At 39.9% G+C, this 16,305-nt stretch overlaps 1 protein-coding gene across 3 annotated transcripts in view; it reads left to right on the forward strand.

The window, feature by feature from the left end:
- Window positions 1-16,305, forward strand: part of CDC14A (cell division cycle 14A) — a 141,768-nt gene that overhangs the window by 61,184 nt on the left and 64,279 nt on the right. For all 3 annotated transcript variants that reach the window (XM_031457690.2, XM_064488763.1, XM_010975155.3), the window contains exons 6-7: window positions 7,753-7,819; window positions 10,772-10,834. In XM_031457690.2, the coding sequence (XP_031313550.1) occupies window positions 7,753-7,819; window positions 10,772-10,834 (130 nt within the window). The remainder of the gene's footprint in view (window positions 1-7,752; window positions 7,820-10,771; window positions 10,835-16,305) is intronic.

Genomic DNA, 16,305 nt, shown 5'->3' on the forward strand with positions numbered 1-16,305 from the left:
TTGTAATTGTGTTGGTTATATGTGAAAATGATAATATAGTATTTCAGATTTATTAGATTAAACAAAATATTAAAATTTAATATCATTTATTTCTTTTTACTTTATTTTAATATGATTATAAAAAATTAAAATTACATATGTGGCTCTCTTTTGTGACTTGTGTTTTATTTCCCATTAGAAAGCAATGGTCTAGATTGCACTTTTGTTATTGTATGGAGTTAATGATTAAAGACTGTTTTATATAATTCTTACTTTGAAATTGCAGTAGTTCCCAGCTACTAGAGTTGTTCAGGCATATGTTGAGTGGTCTCCTGGCAATGATCATTTATTCATTCACTCATTCATTCTATAGCCACAGCACAGTAATGAGCCCAACACTGTGCTAGACTCTGGGCATACAACACAAAAGGACACATTCCCTGACCTTAGGAGGTTCACGATTTTGTGCTGGTTGTATAGATGGGATTCAGTTCAGTGCCTGGAAGGGTGCTTAGATGACCTTTGACATCCTTTCTAACCCATTGCTCTGCAGATATTTGCATACTCCTAACTCCGTGCCATCTGGAGAATTTACAAAGCATCCTGGAATCAAGATGTGTGGATTATTTGCTCGTCCACCTGATATAGATCTTTTTTATTCTCTAATGTAGTCCGTGCATTGTAAACACTGTAACTTCATTTTTTCTTCATTTCAAACAATGTCATTACCGGAAATGCTTTCTTGCTGTTTTGTGTGAATATGTTCTTTCATCTCTGTTTTCATCTCCTTGTTATTAGCATTTACAAGGTTGCTTCATTCTGAGTGATTTCTTAGATTTGTAGGTTGCCAGGAGTGGTGTGTTGTAAGCTGGCTCTGTAAATAAAGAGCACTTGCTGATTTCTGTGATGTAAATATTCCCACCCATGCTGATTTGGGATCTCAAAACTTTTGAATGTCTAACAATTGACTCTTGAGAGTCTTTCTACAAAGACTAGGACAATATAAATCAGTTTGTGGATGGTGATTCTAGTTTTCTTTAATCTTTCTTCTACTGCTTCTCTGTAAAATAAGTGCAAAAGTATAAAAATAAAAAAATCCCAATTGCTTCATCTATTAAAATATTCATACATTTAGGTTTTTATTCAACAAATATTTACTGGCTGCCAGTGGTTTTTATAACTACTTGATAACAGCTTTATGGTTCAGTTGACTGTTATGCCAGAAGTCACATTTAGAAGGACCAAGTTGCAGCGATGGATAGAATTTAGATGGTCAAGCATGCGGTTGAGCTAAATCTGCATTTGGATGTCTCTAGACAGCGGTTGGCTGTAACATTAGTCTTCTGCCTGTATTGGTGGTTAGAGACACATGATTTATTCTTTAGCGGAGGTGAATGATTAGAAACCCCTGGGTCTTTGGGGGTATTACCTTATGTCCTGAACGAAGAGCAGCCTTGTGTTCACCTGTTTGAGAGAGTAATGCAGTACATGATAAAACTATCACGATAGATCAGGACGAGAGCTCTAGTTTTCCCAGGCAGCACAGGAGGGGCAGACTTTGCCCTCAGTTGATGTCTGTGGGATTTCAGTGGTCCTTTGTGAGGCAGGTGGAAAAATGCATGTCCTCTTATTCAACTCAGTAACTATTTGACTCAATAAATATAAATGAATTCATGGATGAATGAAAGAGCAAAGCAGGAGTTAAGTAAACAATTAGGAACCATAACTGCAATAAAAACTGTGAGAGTATAAAACTTTGTAGCACATTGGGATAGTGTTTTAACTCCTAAAAGCTCTGTGCAGCCTCTCTAAAGTGTCTGGGTTAAAATAAAAGTGTGTTTAATACCACTTGACAAAGGAAAACCACTTCGAATGTTACTGCCTTTAGCTTTATTCAATTACTACTCTTTGGCAAAGAGAACAGAAGGAGACGACCTTAAATGGAGAGAAGGGATTTGGGGTTAGTGCAAGAAAGCTTTTCTTGCTGCTGAGGACCGAGGTGTTAGGCTGTTGAGCTAACAGAGGTGGCCATAGGATGCTATTGAACATTTTCTTGGGATGATCTGCTAAGTTCCTTTACTTAATGTAAACATTTATTCGCAGGCATTTATTGACTACCTACTTCATGCTGGGCCCTATATTAGGTACTAAGGAGACAATGGGGAGTAAACGACATAGAGAATCTGTCTCCTTCAGGATGACTTTAGAGAGAGAGGCAGAGAGTCAAATAAGCACATCAGGATACAATGTCAAACTGTAGTTGAGTCCAGTGGAGAAAAAAAGGTGGGGACCTGTCTAGCCAGGGTGGGGTTGGCAGTTTGTCCCCCAAGACAAGTGGTCTTTGAGCTGGGAGCGGAAGAGCGGGTAGGTTGACCCAGGCCCAGGTGATCCGAGAAATTGTGATAGAGGAACAGAGGTTCTGTGGTGTGAGCAGAGTGCCCCCCTGAGGAGCTCAGGGAGGGGCATGTGATGGGCACAGAGGGTGAGGGAGCAGGGAGGGAGGAGGAGGCTAGAGGGGCGGGCAGGGCCGGATACCACAGGCCTTGTATCCCTGATAGGATTTGGGCCTTCCCTTGAGAGAGCTGTGGGAAGTCAGTGAAAGGTTACAGTGTAAGGGTGCCTGGATCAGACTTGCCTTTTAAAGGCAGCGCTCTGGCTGCAGTGAAGAAAACTGATTAGAAAGGCTAGATGTGGGATGTGGGAAGGCTCTTGTAGTCTGTGAGAGAGGTACCACCTGGGAGGCAGAGGACCTGGGGAGAAGTCACTTCTCCGAGGGGCTTTTTTTTTTTTTAACACCTTTATTGTGGTGTGGTTCCTGTACAGTAAACCACACATATTTCAAATGTACAGTTTGATGGATTTTGATAGATATACACCAATGAAACTACCACGGCAATCGAGATAGCTAACGTGTCCATCACTCCCCAAGGGATGCGAATGCCAGATTCTCAGTTTACCCCTTCCCACCCCTTTTACCCCCTGGAAACCATAACTTTGTTCTTTATGTCTGTGAGTCTGTTTCTGTTTTGTGAATAAGTCCATTTGTGTCCTTTTTTTTAGATTCCACATATAATCAAGACGTTTACGAGGGTAAGCAGTGGGGTGTAGTGACAGATCAGATAAGGAGAATGAGAGAGACAGGGACTTCCGGGTTCTAGCTTGAGTGATTGTGGAAGCTGTGTCTTCTACTGAGTTAGGAAGGGCGAGAGGACCAGATTATTATTGTTGTTGTTTTGGGGTGGGTGGCAGATTTAAGAGTTTCTTCTGACACAGTGAGTTTGAGAGGCCTTAAGACACCCAGTTGGAAATGTCACGTATGTGGTTGGCTGTACGGCTTTGGAGTTCTAAGGAGTTTGTGCTGGAGAGAGAAATTTGAGGGCCATGGGCAGATAGATGGTGATTTACGTAGATGAGATTGCATAGGGCAGTGGTTCTCAAAATGTCCCTCCTAGCAGAACATTGATACCACCTGGAAACTTGTTAGAAATGCAGGTTCTCAGGCCCTGCCCCAGACCTACTTAATCAGAAACTCAGGTGGGGCCCGGTGTTCTGTGTTTTAAGGGACTGTCCTGGCAATGCTGATGCACACTGAAGTCTGAGAACCTTGCTCTAGGGAGAGAAGATGGAGGGGGAAGAGTCAAGAATCTGGAATTGAACCTTGGGGAACTCTCACTTTTAAAAATTAGGAGGTGAAGGGTGACTTTAGGAAATTAGGAAGGAGTGGTCTTTAGAGAAGTAGAAACAAAATCCAGGAGCAATGAAGAGAATATTCAAAGGAAGGAATTAACTTCTTGCTGACATATTAAATAAAACGATGCATGCAGAATGTTCCCTGGGCTTAGAGTAAGCAAATCCAGAGAGACAGAAAGTACATTAGTGATCGCCAGGGGTGGAGAGGGTCGGGGAGAGAATGAGAAATTATTACAAACGGGGTTCAGAGTTTCTGGTGTGGTAAGAATGGTTTGGAATTAGTGGTATGAATTGTGACTATACTAAAAAACCACATTATGAATATACTAAAAAAGGCACTGAATTGTTTGCTTTGGAAAGGCTAAAGTGAATTTTATCTCAAAAAAAAAAAAAAGTCCCTTGGGCTTAGCAATATAGAGATCATTGGTGACCTTAGTGAGAAATGTTCATGGCATGGATGAGGGAGGAAACAGAAAGGAGGAGAGTAAGAGGTGAGAGGAGAGAAAACGGAGGCAGGAAATTGAATGATTTTTTTAGTCTTGTTTTAAGAGAAGGCCAAAGTGAAGATGGTGGTGGAAGGGAGATGTAGAGTTAAGAAAGTTTTGGATGTTTTTTCTTTTAAAGATGGCAGGGACCTGAAAATTTTTCTGTTCTATTGGGAAGGATCTGGGAGAGAGATTTGCAGAGGAAAGAAATCATCAATTGTGTTGAATGATGATGTAATTTCACAGTAGGACGGGATTTTTTGAATTAATAGAGTCTGGTGTTTTCCTAACCTTCCCCTCCATTTCATATAACGATGTAGGTGAAACATACTCTCAGAAGCAATCTCCCCAAATCAAACTTGAACGTTTGGTGTCTTGCTGGTGTCTTGCTGCCTTCCTGGCCTAACCGTTTGCTTTCTGATGGTTCTAACTCCATTGGGTGGTTGAGAAAAATCAACAGGGAGGATTGATTTATAAAATGGGAGATAATACTGCTTTTCTAGAGGAAGATCTCTCGGGTTCTTAAATGTACTTTCAATCTTACTATAGTCATTTCCTTCATTCTCACTTCTAGAAGAAGCCAGTGCTGCCACTTCCTGAGCCTTTTGAGAATTCTCTGGTGTTGGTGGGCTCGATTCTCTGATTTTTCCACTGTCGCCTTAGTATTCAGTTTTCTTGGTCCTCTAATTTATTATCGTTATGTATCTGATTTTCAGCTTTCAGAATTTTATTGCTATTGTTTGTTCCCTTATTCTCCCTGACCTTGTTGGAGTTCATGAAAAAAAAAAAACTTAAAAATCTTTTTAGTGGGGTTTTGATAGATCCATGAGTTCAATCTGCCACCTTTATCTCTTTCTCTTCTATCTCAAGAGAATATGTAACATGTTTTTGTGTCCCTTCACTTGTATGGTTACTCTCCTTGGACTGTGTAGGAGCCAGGTGCCACCAATAAACCATTTCTCTCTTGCTCAGTTATGGGAGCAGGTTTGGGGAACCTATTTGGCTTCACGTGGCTGTCACGAGGATTACATGTATGAAGGCATCTAAATTACCCAGCATAGTAGGTGTTCAGAAAAGCTATGTCATCGACTTTCCCCAGTCTGGAGGAGGTGACTTAATTTTATTTTACCCCTTATTGTACCTCAGTCTGTGAACTTCCGCCTGTCTTTTTAGCTTGCTGTGACTGCTTTGTGTCCTGATAGTGTCAGACGGTGTGTTAAGTCTCCCTTTACCCTCAGGCCTGCGCATTTGACCACCAGGTCACCAGAGCTCTCTAAAACTAAGTTGCTCTAAAAACTTACAGGCTGAAGCACTCAGTTTGTAAAAATTGTGGCTGTGCTCATCTCACCTGCTTTGCAGACAGCAGCAAAGACTGGGTCTGGAGCTTTTCTCGTAACTTGTCTGTGTGAATTCGTTTAGCTGAGCCTTGGTAGGAAGACACACGTGAGGAAATAAGGAACGCTTCCAATTATTATCATTTCCTTTACTCTTTTTAAATACAGAGAAGCTTTTTTTCCCTAAATTTTTCTTTTGTTTATCAAAGCTATAGTTTTTAAGCTTGAGTCTGTGGAGCGAACTCAGAGAATCAGTGAATTTAGATGATGAGAAAATATGTCTTTATTTTCACTCACCTTATAACTTATAAATTTACATTCAATTATAAACATTGGAAAGAAACTATAGTTGTATTAGGATGGAAATGACTTTTTCACAATAGAAATTACAGACATTTTTATGTACCATTATAGTGGTTGCATATATCTTAAGATTTTTATATTCATTCCTTCTTTAAAATTGTAGTTGTTATCAGACCTGCTACCAGGTCTTATTATATATAAATAAAAAGTGCATTTATGGTATTATAAATTTGTTTTTTATATTTTGATAACTTTGCATTTAATTGCATTAGCCTTCTATTATTTCTATGTATTTCATTTGATGCATTTAAAAACATTATTCTGAGAAAAGGGGTTCACAGCCTTCATCAGATTGCTGAAGGGGTCCACGGCACACCGAAGATTCTGAACTCTTGTCCCAAGGAGACAAGTTCCTAAAAAGGAATGTGTGGTTATTTATATAAACTGGTATTTTGTTCTTAGATCCCCAGCTACTCTTTTCTCTGGTTTAGTCCATTAAAATTTGCTTCTTGATATATGGTTTATATTTTTGCAAGATATTTGAAAAGGAGACTATTTTTCACTGACCCATGAGTTCAGATGATATTTTAAAAAAAGGACTCTTGAAATCAGGCTTTAATATCTAGAATAACCCTTCCTTAACAGAGGTTAGCTGAAGTTTCAGAACTTAAACATTTCTGTTAAGTGGCTTTGCTAACTTAGTATTTTTAAACTAGGTCATCAGGATGCTAAAACCCAGTGATGTTGATGTTGCATTTCAGTTTGAGGCTCAGCAGCCCTAGGTTGAAGTTACCTCGGATGGTTGTGATACAAGACTCGGTTTTATGTTAATTATGTATTTAAGCCCTTAAGGGTAATTTTCTCCCTATGGGCCATTTTTTGTGCACCACCCGCCCCTCCCCCAACCTTGGACCGACTTTGTGTAGTGCATTTGACTTTGTGATTGGCAGGTGCCTGACAGTTCCTTCAGGTCAGCAGTGGGGGCTGGGCAGAGCGACTGAAAACCTTGAGGTCAAGTTTCTTGCCTTGGACACCTCAGAACATCGCTAGTGTTAAAGCTCCAGTGCCAGTTCTCGCTAACTGACCTGAACTTGATACTTGAGTTTTATGTTGCCTAAAGCAGGCCTGCTAAGTTGCTCTAAAAACTTAAATAAAGGATGAAGCACTCAATTTTCGGTGTAGTAGGTCTCCTCTCCTTTGATAGAACACTTCATGGTGCATTAGAAACTCTCCTGGATCCTGAGAGGAGATTGTCTGGAAGCATGACCACATTTTCCATAGCATTTTTTGGGGTGGGGGGAGGAGTGGGAAATGGCAGTTGTAGCATTTAATCCATGAAAATAATTGCCAGGTTCTGCTGACCTGCATACATTGTCCCCCTTAAATTTTTACACTTGTATTTGCTGTGTTCCTGACAGGTGATTGTTCCTCTGTCTGAATTCCTCTCATTTTCATGTGCATTTCACTTAATGAAACAGCCACTATTAATAATAAGAAGAACAGTCATAATATTTATCCAGCACTTCCTTTATGGTAGGCACTGTATGAAGGACTTCATAGTTTTTAATGTAATTTGACAACAACACTATGAATGGCAGCTACTGTCAGGAACTTCACTTCACAGATGAGGAAACCAAGACTGAGACCAAGAGGTAAAACAACTCTTGCCGGGGTCTCAGCCAGTACGTGGCAGAGTTGGAATCTGAAGGCAGCCCGACGCCGGAGCTCAGGCTCTTAAATCTCCTTTCTCATGAACTCAGCCTGTTGGATTAGTGCAATTTCAGAAGTGCTTCCGTTAAACCGTAGGAGCAGTTAACCAGTAGGACCTGATGCGTAACATAAGATAACCACGTTGACGTCTGTGAAGCCAAGCAAGCCTGTCTCCACGGGACTCTGGTGTTTTATCACTTGAATGTAATAAATGCATGTTGTTAATGTGATGTTGTTTTGTGTGTTCGTAGGGATGCTTCCTTTGGAAACTGCACTTACAATCTCACCATCCTCGACTGCTTGCAGGGAATCAGAAAGGTAATAACAGCCTCCTTGCTGTAGCTGACACGGTAGTTTGACAATGTGAGAGAGGAATGATGTCAGTATCGCTGTTTGTTGTTGGAGAGAAGAGAGCGGAGGCAGTAAGAAGGCAGCTTTCCACTTCTTGACCAATGATTGATCTGTGAAATACAGACCACAGGGCAAATCGGGGGGGATTTTTTGGGGGGGTTACCCTTCTTAGAGAAGCGGAGGGGTCTCTTTCTCACATACACTATCTGTGTTACGCTTCTGTCTGCTGCGTGCCCGTGACCTTGCTTTGTCACCTGCTCAGCTTCATTATCAAGCTAGATCTCGGTGTGGGAGAGACAGGAAGTTATCTAAGCCACAGCTTCTCTGTTAGCGTGGAGAACATTTCCATCTGTTTTTCTAATTGGCTAGTATTACTTGCCCATGAAGTAGTGAGTAGGCCAGATGTTATTATCTCATTTTTACAGATGAGGAAACAGCCCTGGAGAGATTAAGTCACTCTCAGGGCCGCAGGGAGTTACTGGGAGAGCTCATTCCAACTGGGATTTCCATATTAAGCTGGAGTTCTTTCTAATATCGTGTGTGGGTATGTCGTAAGTCAGTGGTTGTCAAAGTGTGGGAAGCTGTGGCAGGTGCAAATTCTCAGACCTTATCTGAGACAGACTGAACCATAAATGCTGGGAGTGGTGCCCTGCAGTCTGTGTTGGCACAATCCCTCCAGGTGATTTGATGCACTGTAAGGTTTAGAGTCATAGTTATTTAGTTATTTATAGGTACTATGGAGAAGTTAACCTTAAAGATTTTTGAGAACTTTGGAACATGTGTTAGAAACATTGATTTACATTTGGAGAAGTCATGCATGCTGTACTGTGAATTCTCATGAAGGTTCAAAGTACATCATTTGGTCTCGAGCATATAGCCATGATTTATCAGTCGGGGATGTAAGTGCACATAACCCACGGGCAGGGGTCATCCTGGACTGTAAACGTAGTATCAGCAGTGAGACTTGTTCCGGTTTCTTTTCTCTGATGTAATATAAAATTGATTTTTTCCTGTTTTTTTAAGTTGAGAAAATTGGTAGGATAAACATGCTACTTGTTTTATGTGTATGTTTTTGACTTTGATATTTCATTTTAAAATGAACTAAAACTCTGTAAAACTTTAAAATCACTATCACATGTTTTTGTTTTTGCTTAAAAACTATCAAGATAATCTAGCCCATCCCCTCTTGCAAATAATATCACCAGCCCACACGTCCAGTAGCATCAGTTAAGAATCTTTATGGAAATATGACAGTATATAATCCACAATTATAGCATTTAAAAATACGACCGAGGTGGGAAGAGTTATTTGTTTATTGTTACTGTTAGTGTTATTTTGCCTGTGCTGCCATCTGGAACAGGCTGTTCCTTTTATAACACTTATGAGATTCAGAAGGAGTTTGCATTGCAATATCCCTGCCTGTTATTATGGCAACTGGTAACTTGATGTAGACATTTATGAAATCCTTCCTGTTGCACTGGAAAGGTGTGACTTTGTTCATGAATACGGTTTTCTGTAAATTTCTTGTGTCATCAAACGTTGGGGTTTATCTTACCCAAATGTAGATGGGATTTTAGAGGATCTGACAGACTGTTGAACATGTCTTTAAGCAGCTGGGACACATTGCCCCTCTGTACACTCTTACATAAAGCACTGTGTGCTGGGCTGATTTTGTGAACACAAGTACCATACGTCCTAAGAAGGAAGGTTATATATGTGTGAACTACACACAGAGGCATACACAAACAACACACTTTAAAGAAAGAGGCAAGAAAGTGGTAGTTCAGGGTATATTTTTTCATTGTTTTCTCTAGAATGATGCATATGGGTGAAGTAAGTTGCTTTGTTTAAAGGTGAAATAATTTAAATAGACTATTCTGCTTATCCTGTCTAAACCAGTGTTGTCAGAATTTAGTATTTCTAAGAATCACATAGGAAGACATGTTAAAAATGATGATCCTACCCGCAAAGAATCTGGTTTCCTAGTTCTGGGGTAGGGCCGAGGGAACTGTATTTTAAATATGAATTACCTTCGGTGCAGGTGGTCCATGTCCTGCATTTTGAAAACATTAGTCTCTAAAGTATTTTCAGAGACAGATGTACTAAACTTGGCTTAATAGTTTCTTCTATTTTTAATGACTTGATTATATAACTTTTAAAAGTAACTGTGGTTTTGAATTCTAATGGAATCTGTATCGCTTCATGACTTAATAAAAAAGACTCTGTCCTCTTCAAGATATTTTATCTGAGCAAGCCAGATTTTTTTTTTTAAAGTTCTAAGTCACTGGTTATAAAAAAGAAAGGAGTATGAAATTTTTCTTTGTGTTGTTAACAAGATCAGTTCTTCCTTCTAAATTGTAAAAGTAGTCAAGTACATTTTTACTTTGTCAGGAATTATCACCATAAAACAAGTTCTCTCAGCATAAGAGTTTTAGGAACAAATAAGGGCCTATTAAGTAAAAATGCCCTTTTTACTAAATATCTCATTAATGATAAAAGGAGGATAAAACCTAAGAATAATTGATTTTTCTTCTCTTATTTGAAAAGTTAATCGCTATTACATATTCTGCCATAGTTAGGTATGACTTAATTGCATAGTTCCCAGTAAGTTTTATCAATGCATCTGCTAGTGTGTTCCATTTTATATACCTAAATAATTTTACATACAAAAACAAATATATATTAGAACTCAAGAGGGATATTTTGTGGGACATACTTGCATATTTTTCTAAGTGTTTAGTCCCACTTGTAACACAGTCTCAAAGCAAAATTGCAACTGTTAGATGACTTCTAGATATATTACAAATCCAAGGTTTCACCTTCAGATCAGTCAGAATCATTTGGGAGCAGGAATTCCAGGAACAGCTAGACGCCTTTATCAATGCCACATGGAAAAACTAATTCAAATTCTGCTTTCAGGGATTACAGCATGGATTTTTTGACTTTGAGACATTTGATGTGGATGAATATGAACATTATGAGGTTTGTACATTTTAATTCTTTGCAAGATATAATTTCATGTTGATTAAATTGTTCTTTTTCCCCCTAGCATTCAGGTGTTGGAAATTGATTGGATGCTAAATAAAACATTCTGCAGTTTTCTATAATTGTCGGTTTCATCCTTTTAGCTTTGGCTATTGCCTTTGAACCCGGAGTCATCAAAATTTTAGTTTAGGAAAATGCCATATATCTCCATATCATCAAACTTTTATTGACAATTACCTTGCATGTTTAGTTTATAAGAAAAAATGATTTAAAAGTATAGGTTGGTAGTGAAATCATGTTACTTCTATTTTAAATTTTAGGTCTTGGTTAAAATAAAGTCAGGTTTGTGCCTTATAATATTTTTGACTGCATATATTTTGCTTTGAAATATGGCTGAATTTACTCAGTTCTTAGTGTTGGCTGAATTTCTTCCCATGGCGTGGTTCCAGAGCTTTCGAGCAAGGTCTTGCCTGCTCAGCGAGGCAGAGTTTGGGCAGAGGCTGTCCAGGTTACACTGTCTAGAAGGAGGTGTTGCAGAGCACTTCCGGAGTCGTGGAGGAGAAGCCTGGGAGTCATTAACTTTTCTTGAAAGATGAGATGCCTGTGGACTCTGAGGACACTGACCCTTCTGTGAAAGTGGGCTCATCTGTTGGGGTTCTCCAGAGGAGCAGTAACATTTATCACTCTCCTTAGCGAGACGGGAGTAGCCCTCATATTCTGGGCTCAAAGTTCGGGATGTGTCTATTTGGATATCCTGCTGACATGTCAAACTTAACACGTCGGAGAAGGAACTCATCATCTTTCATCACGACAAAGGCTTCTGCTTTGCTTGTCTGTGTCAATGTCATCACCATTCTACAATCACCCTAGCTCAAGACTAGAAACGTGTCTTTTTCCCCCTAATCTAGTGAGATTTGAGCTCCTGTTGCTGGTCTGCAGGGTGTGCTTCATCTCTCTTCCTTTCTGTTCTCCCTTCCTTGCCTTAGCTCGGGTCGCGTATCCCCTCCCATGGACTGTTACGACCGCTCGCTAACGAGCCCTGGCCCTTCTCCTCTTGGTCTTTCATGCGCTTGAATGAGTGATCTTAAAACAGAACTCGCGTCTGGTCTCGTCTTGGCTCCAGACTGGCTGCCCCTGCTATTGCCCCATTGGCTGAAATGAGGATGAACGCCTGTGTCCTGGCATTCTTAGCTTTGGAGGAGCCCCAGCGCACCTTGCCAGCCTGTCTCCTGTTTCTTCCCTGTTCGCGCTCTGCCTTCCAGCCCCGCCCGGCCGCTGCCTTGCTGTTGCTTGAGTGTCCCTGTGCCCGGGCCGAGCTCTTTCTCCCAGGTGCCTGTCTCCTTTGACCTTGCCCTCCTCCACTCGGGTGTGTGAAACCCTACACAGATCACCTCTCACTCTCCACAGGATTCTCTCCTCCTCAGTTTCACGTGTCACAATTTGTGCCTTCCATTTTTCTTACATCTTGGCCATTTGCGTGCAAGCTTTATTTTCCGTCTTAGATTTTAAAGTCCTTGTGAGTGGGGCGTGACTAAATGGAAACTCTGTACCGTGTTCTTGGATAGAAAGATTTCACATCGTAAAACTGCCACTTCTCCCAAAATGAATACATTTAGTATAATTTATTGAAAAAAACTCCACATAATTTCTCCTTCTTCCTTTTAAACTATCAAAGCATAGCTATTGTGGCATTTTTAGTAGTGTCAAAAGAAAAAAATTCTGCCACCACCCCCCTTAAAAAAAGCTAGAAACAAAAAGGTGATGTACTTATAAGGGGGAAGTTTGAATAAATAACCTGTAGTACATATATAGCATGGAATACAATGTACTTATTTAAAAAAATTGATTTGAGCTATACCGCTTGTCTTGGAATGATTTCTATTATATATTGATGAGAAGAAAGGTGATACAGAAGAGTGTTTATAATAGAATCCCCCCTTATTTAAACAAACAATAACAAGCTCCCTCTCTGCCCATGCGTATATACGTGTGTCTGTATTATCTGTGCAAAGGCAATTTCCTGCAAAGCTAATGAAGTATGAATTTTAGAGACCTCCCCCACTTCCATGGGAACCTTTTTTCAGTTCATCATTTTGTATTCTTTTCTTAAAATGGGCCTCCAAATTAGATAAGTTTTAGGTCCCCCCAAAACCTGAATCTCTGTCCTAGAGAAAAATATATGACAAAACACTAAAGCCATTTCAATTAAAGGTGAGATTGGGTTGGAGGTCAGAGAGGGAGAAGAAGGATCGTAAGCCTCAGTAAAGAGAGAAAACCATTGCTGTCTTATTTCTCCTTCATCTTTCAAAAAACTTTGATAGTGATGTTGAGAGTTCGTTGAAAAAGCTATTGAAAAATCTGAAACATAGCACAGTTCTATTCTTGCGAACCAACCAGCCAACCCAAAATCTAGTAGAAATGTGGTCACACCTTAACCTGCATAAACACCAACAATAACAACAAGCCAGGTCATGGGAGGAGAGGAGGCAGTTGGTGAACCTTTCAAAAGCTTTCTGTCGAATGACTTCCTTTTGAGAATGATACATCCATTCTCTCACAACGCCTATGAAATAGAAACTCACAAATAGAAGTGTGATCAGCATGTAGCAGGCATTTCCTAAATGCTGCTTAGAGAAAATAAATGGTTAAGTAACGGAGTTCTCGTCCCAACAATCTGTCATGTCTTGTCAGAACTTCTCCCACTTTGCTCTGCTTTGCTGAGTCTGGACATTTGATGGACTGGTGGAGTAGCTCAGTTCACATATTTCATTAGCTCCAACAAAGTCAGTATTCCAACGAAGTTTGTAGTTTCCAAATAAAATGTTATCATTGGTAGCAGATTGGGGTAATGTAAGGCTTAGATGATAAGGCGATGGTCACGTTTAAGCTTTTTCAAAGGCACTTCTTGACTTAACCACATTTAATACATAATATGACTCAAGAAAAAGCCTAAATTAATGAAGCTCCATCTCTATGTGAGATTAAAAGGGAATCATGATAAGAATGCTGCTTAAATGCTGTTAATGACAAGGGTGGCAGAACACAGGAAAAACTCTGCAAAAGAGTATATCCATCTTTTTCCTGCAATTCATGGGGTCTAGAGCAGTGCTGTCCAATAGAAATACAATAAGAATCATATAGATATATATACACTTTATAAATATATAAAATTATCTATATTTTATATAGATAACATATAATACATATTTAAAATATTCTAATAGCCACATTTAGATACAGTAAAAAGAAATGATGAAATTAATTTTGATTATATATTTTATTTAATGCAGTATACCAAAAATATTCCTTCAACATGTTATCAATATAAACATTATTAATGAGGTATTTTATATGTCTAATTTTGAACTAAACCTTTGAAACCCAGTGTGTAGTTTACACTGCAGCACATCTCAGGTTGGCCTGGCCACATTTCTGGTGTTTGGTAGTCATACATAGCTAGAGGGCAGATTCTGCAAGATCAGGCTGGCCGATGAGCTATCCTAGCCCCTCAGAAGGACATGAAGCCTAGGATGAGCAGAGCAGATTGCATCTCATTGCTTCAGGTGATCTAATTGTTCACATAGGAGTTAACTTCAAGGCTCTGTTCTATTTAGAAGGCTTCAGTATCTCAGGGTCTTGCTTTATTTTCACGTGACTTACATGTAGTCCGTTGTATTAATTATTGATAAACAAAAGTATCTTCTCAAATATGAAATCAGATCTTTTGCCAAGCTGCTGTGGAACTGTACATTCTTCATCATTGCCCTGATCAAACAGATACTTCTGGGAGCTGTGCTGTGAAGGTCCAGTAAAGTCACTGCAAGATGGGCTAAAAGCTTCTGCTAAGAATCAGACCTTCCCAACAGGTTTTTTTTATAGTGTTCTCAAAGAGCTTGAGAACTAAGAGCAGCCACTCCTTTGAAATCTAACCATCGATCAGTTCATTTGAAAAATAAAAACAGACCTTTTCCCCTAGGGAGAAACAATGAAGATGAAACAGCCTGAGTATTTAGTCAAATTACGTACCTGTAGGTGTGTGAGGAGCTGTGTCCTCTCTGGTAGTAAAGCTTCGCGGTTCACGCTACTGCAGGACAGTGTTCTGCCTGTGAGACCCTGAAGTAGCGCCTGTACACAGAGTCTGCCGTCAGTCAACTTCTATTCTTTTTTGAGGAAACTATCCTGACCAAGCAGGACCTTGTCTAAACACCACCGATTATTAATGATGCTCCTGTTGAGCAGTCATTGTTCATCAAAGAGAATTTGAAGTTGGGCCTTGAGTTCCTGATTTTGGTTGTCCCCCAAACAGAACAAAAAGGGACTTACTAATGTTTACCGGAAGGCTTCCGCATTTGCCGATGTCCGCAGGTTGGCCGTACACAGATGCGCTCACAGCAGCGCCCTGTTCCTAGCTGGGGGCAGGAGAGAGGGAGAGAAATGCGAAGAACCAGAGCTTCCGTGGCAGCGTTTGGGGAAGCCTCGCCAGTGAGACTTGCCTGTATTACCCCATCCGGAATTTGGCCTGTGCAATTTTCAAGGAGTGGTCTTAAATACCCTTTTGGGGATCAGATGCAGCTTAAAGTTCATGTAAAATCTTCTTCAAAAGCTAAGAAATTACTTTGACTTCTTTCTTTGATCTATTTCATATCTACCATTATTTTTTTTCCTCCATAAATCACTCCTTTTTTTTTGTTTTAAGAAAAAAAGCGTTCTGTGAAATAATTTTGTCAGTATGAGGCTATTTCCCGGAATATCGAGTTCTTATTGACTTGACCCTGTGCTTTTACACGCCGGCAAACCTGGGGCCCTCCTGTGCTGCAGGTTACTTGATGGACATGGTTGGAGCTGTGCTTGGCTTCTGCAGGCCTGATGACAGACAGACCGGTTACTGCCTGTTTGAGAGTAGAGTCAGCACAGGGCGTCCTTTTGTTCCTCCTGTCACGGCACACGTGGAAAATGTGATAATATTTGATCAGCACCCTGTGATCACAGCTCACAGCTCACAGCTCACAGCTCACAGCTCTTGGCGACTGCCCCGGCATGCTGGCTGCCCCAGTCCCTGCCCAGGGAACTCCATTCTTTTACACCGACTGGGACACTTTGTTCTACAGAAATAACAGGGTCCAGGTAAACTCATGTTCTGTGAGAGCCAAGAAGCGGCTTCACACTCTTTATGGCCTCAAGATTGTAACTTTTCAGTTAATTTATTTTTTTGTTTTTATTTTTTTGGACTTCTTTTTTTATTGAAGTATATTCTGTTTACAATGTTGTGTTAACTTCTGGTGTACAGTGATTCAGTTATACACATATATATTTATTCCTTTTCATATTCTTTTTCATTATAGACTATAAGGTATCTAATATAGTTCTCTGTGCTATACAATAGGACTTTGTTGTTTGTCTATTTTATATATAGTAGTTAGTATCTGCAAATCCCTAACTCCCAATTTATCCCTCCGTACCCTCCTTTT

The sequence above is a fragment of the Camelus dromedarius genome, chromosome 9 (assembly GCF_036321535.1).
Source record: "Camelus dromedarius isolate mCamDro1 chromosome 9, mCamDro1.pat, whole genome shotgun sequence".
NCBI lineage: Eukaryota > Metazoa > Chordata > Mammalia > Artiodactyla > Camelidae > Camelus > Camelus dromedarius.